This window comes from Miscanthus floridulus, chromosome 1 (genome assembly GCF_019320115.1).
Source record: "Miscanthus floridulus cultivar M001 chromosome 1, ASM1932011v1, whole genome shotgun sequence".
Taxonomy (NCBI): Eukaryota; Viridiplantae; Streptophyta; class Magnoliopsida; order Poales; family Poaceae; genus Miscanthus; species Miscanthus floridulus.
In genome coordinates, this window is record NC_089580.1 from 44585546 (window position 1) to 44589818 (window position 4273).

General features: G+C 43.0%; 1 protein-coding gene across 1 annotated transcript; it reads left to right on the plus strand.

Annotated features, from left to right (window-relative positions):
* The first annotated feature begins 306 nt into the window (after positions 1–306).
* LOC136507894 (lysine-rich arabinogalactan protein 19-like) lies at positions 307–1603 on the plus strand. Its single transcript, XM_066502520.1, has 2 exons — positions 307–462; positions 804–1603. Exon 2 carries the CDS (start codon positions 821–823, stop codon positions 1364–1366), a length of 546 nt encoding a protein of 181 aa, XP_066358617.1. The 5' UTR covers positions 307–462; positions 804–820; the 3' UTR covers positions 1367–1603.
* Positions 1604–4273: the final 2670 nt, after the last annotated feature.

The following is a 4273-nucleotide window of genomic DNA, read 5'->3' on the forward strand; positions in this document are numbered from 1 at the left end:
TAGCTGGAGGCGGGGGGATGAAGCTGACGAGTGGGGCCCACATGACGGTGAGAGGAGCTGCGGGACCCAGCTATTAGAGAGGGAGAGAGAGGAGCCGGGCAGGGACAACTTCGTCTTTTCGCAATGCACGTCCACGCAAGCATCGTGACCTGGCACACCACGTATGCAAAAGCGCTCGTTTTTGGCAAATTTGTAAGATTTCATCCCTCTTCTCTGATAAATATGTAATTGTGATAAGAATCGGACGAGTGATGATTGTTATAATGGTAAAAATATAAATTTTTCGTCAGCCTGTGCCTCTTTTTCCTTTTCCCCTGTCCCCTTCCGGCTTCCCCTTCCTCCCGCGTCCGCCTTCTCTGTTTCTCTCTCGTGCAGACCGCCGCCGCCTGCCTGGCCGGCTGCCGCCGCCGCCAGGTGCCAGGAAGTCGTCGGGAGTCTTCTTCGGCGACGAGCACCCACCAGGTACCTCTTCTCTTCCGTTCCTGCTGTGCAAAGCCGAGCACCCAAACCCTAGCCTAAGCTATTCGTATCCGGATCCGATCTAATTACAAGTGTTTGTACGTGGTGCACATGTAGGATTATGCCTACTGCTAGCTTCTATTCGATTTTTGTAAAAAATATCTGGTGTACGCCCCCATGTTTTTACTTCTAAGGGTACCATCGCGCATTTGATGTGCTTCTAACGGAGTATACAAATCCAGTGAAAACACACATTTTACCTTTAAACAATCCGCATCTTGCTCGCAATTATCAGCATTCTAGAAAGGTGAATGTGGCCATTGATACGCTTGCTATTGGCGCAGGACACATCTCTGCTGCAATGGGTGACTACACAATCCAGATCAGCACCAAGCTCATCGACCAGCTTGCTCGCGATGATGAGAAGGTGAAACGGAAAGCCAGGAAGCCCAAGCCTAAGAAGAAGCCCACCATCCAGCCACATGAAGAGCCCCTGGAATTCCCGAGCGAACCCAAGACGACCAGCCCTGCTCCTGCTCCTGGGTGGCCTCTGCAGCCTCCCCCAATGTTTCTGCCCGTGACCCCTGCTCCCCCGCCACCCCCGGCCACAATGCCGGAGGTGGAAGCCACCCGCTCCACACTGAAAGAAAGTGAGGCGGTTCTCGAGAAGCTGGAGAAGCAGGAGGCTGGGGCACGCCAGGAGCTCAGCAAGAGAGCAAAGGAGCTGCACGACAAGGAGTTTAAGGTGCCGTACCAGAACCCCATGCCCTGCACCTTGGAGAGGGCAGGATGCCTCGAGTGTTACAAGACCAACGCAAAGGACCCGCTCAAGTGTGCTGAAGCAGTCAAGAGATTTGAGGCGTGCGCTCGCATGGCCGTCAAGAATGCCACCGCAAAAGCCGATTAGTAAGTAGCCCATGAAGCTTTGTGAGTTGGGGTGAGCTGATACGCGGACTCTGCGTTTGCGTTTTCTTTTGATCTTTTGAGTTGAGGTGATTCAAATAACCAGGGATTTTCATGGGACCCACTGTAGATTTCTAATGCCACTGCACTGGACTACCTGAGGCAGCACCAGGGATATTGCATATGTTTGTTACAATTGGTATATCAAATTGCTGGTGAGAAGGCTTTTGTCTGAAAGATATATCGGATCTTGTGTTGGAATGGTATCCACTAGCCACGCTGCATTTTTTGCTGTGTTCTATGGTATCATTATTGGGCTATTGTCGAACTCTTGTGTGCATGCCTCTGTTTACCTCTTCTCCTTGATTTGCACAATGCTTTATTAGTTTCAGCATTGCTATTTTGCATTTCGTTCAGCTCATGGGCTGTAGAATTCTGTTCCAAGTGGATCAATATCATTATCTCCTCTTGTGCTATAGGAAATATTGTTCTGCTTATCTGTCATGAGAGAAACGCTGGTGATGACTGCTTTTAGAACTCTGAAGTCTGAGAATGGTGCCAGGCAGGCAGTCTCCCCCCACCACACACACACACCCCCCTAAAAGAAACCGTCTCTCCTTTTTTCGACTAAAAATCGAAATATGATCTGCATTTTCCTTTTGCAAATAGAACACATGTATATTGTTGCCATTATCGAAATATGATCTGCATTTTCCTTTTGCAAATAGAACACATATATATTGTTGCCACTCTGGCTTGCTGAACACAGAATTTATGTCTGAAGTACGTACCTATTTGCACGCTGCTTTTCATTCTTGTGTTTTGCACACTAGTAATGAGTGCTTTTAGAATTCTGAAAGTCTGAGAATGGTGCTAGCCAGGCAAGGTGGTCTTTCTTAAAATAAAAAAAGGTGTCCCATTTTTTGCAACTAAGGATCTCTAAGAAATTGCCACGTAATCTGCCTTTCCTTTTTCACAGCTAGAACATATACATGTTGTCAGTTAGCTTTCTGATCCGAAGAGTGAAATGTATTCTATTACTAGATAGAATCTTTGCTTCTACCCTAGAGTTTCTTTGGAAACATAGAGTTTATGTCTCTATACTCCATTATCATGTGTAAAGCGGGTACAACATTTGCTCAACTGCCTTTAATTCTCGTGCTTTGCAAATTCATTCACTCTGATTCAGCTATGGTCACTTTGGTTGCCCCACGCAACTCGTGTCATCTACATTCCTCTGTTGTTTTGTTGGTTCATTATTTATACTCTTTTGATTGAAAAAATAATATATTTCCGGCCAATTGATGGATGAATTATTCAATTGGACCAATGTTATTATATCCTCACGGGCTTTTGTAGAATACTTTTGTAAAATATTGTCCTGTTTATCTCCCATGACCATGATATACCCTAGTGATGCCTGCTTTTAGAACTCTGAAAGTCTGAGAATGGTGCTGGCCAGGCAAGGTGACCTTTTTTCTTAAGAAGGGGTTATGTCTCTTATTTTTTGCAACCAAGGGTCTCTAACAAGTCGACACTTAATCTGCCTTTTTTTTGAACTAAAACATATAGATGCTTTCACCACTCTGGCTTGCTGATCTGATTAGCAGAATGTATTCTAGTATTCGGATCTTTGCTTCTACCCTTAATTTCTTTTGAAACGCAGTGTGTATGTCTGAATACTGCCATTGTCTTGTGTTAGGTCCCATTTTCTCAACTGCCTTCCATTCTAGTACTTTGCAAACTCACTCACTAGTGATTTAGCTATTGTCACACAAGTACTTGCCTTCCCTGTGCAACGCTTGTCTTCCTCTGTTGTTTTGTTGGTTCATTATTTATGTCCTCTTGATCGAAATGAATATATACCCGATCGATGGATGATTTGCTTAATTGGGTATTCTTAATACACCCAATTAAGAAACAAGAGTATATTGCATATATACTTTTATTATTTCATTCAGTTCATGGGTTGTAGAATTCTCTCTCCTTTTTTTCGACTAAAAATCGAAATATGATCTGCATTTTCTTTTTTGCAAATAGAACACATATATATTGTTGCCACTCTAGCTTGCTGATCCAATGAGTTCAACATATTCTAGTACTTCAATTTTTCCTTCGGCCACACCTTTTATTTTGAAACACAAAATTTATGTCCGAAGTACGTACCTATTTGCACGCTGCTTTTCATTCTTGTGCTTTGCACACTAGTAATAATGAGTGCTTTTAGAACTCTGAAAGTCTGAGAACGGTGCTAGGTAAGCCAGGCAAGGTGGTCTTTCTTAAAAAAAAAAGGTGTCCCATTTTTTGCAACTAAGAATCTCTAAGAAATCGCCACTTAATCTGCCTTTCCTTTTTCACAGCTAGAACATATATATGTTGGAAAAATCATATGGCGCTCAGGGGGGCTAGCGCCCTCGTTAGCTAAAGGACTAAAATACCATGTTACAATGTTTCAGAAGTCATCACAAGAATCATGTATATAGTACATCTAAAGTGTATCCACGACAATTCAGATTGAAATTCATCTTTGATGCTGAGATTAAAAAAATAGAAGTGTCACTGTCAGCACATGATGAAGAGTGCCAGGTTGGTTGCTTGTCTATTTTGTTTCTTGGCATCTAGGATGAATTTCAAACTGAATTGGTGCAGCTATACTTAACTTTATGTGTATTACATACATGAAACATGATTTTTGTGGCACCAAATCTGAACTCTATATGTTGTCAGTTAGCCTGCTGTTTCAAAGAGTGGAATGTGTTATATTACTGGATAGAATCTTTGCTTCTACCATAGAGTTTCTTTTGAAACATAGAGTTATGTCTCTACTAGCAGATGCCCGTGCGTTGCTTAGGGGGGCTTTAATATTTTCAGCGCAATGGGTATGGTAAACAAATACGGGTCAAAATCAACA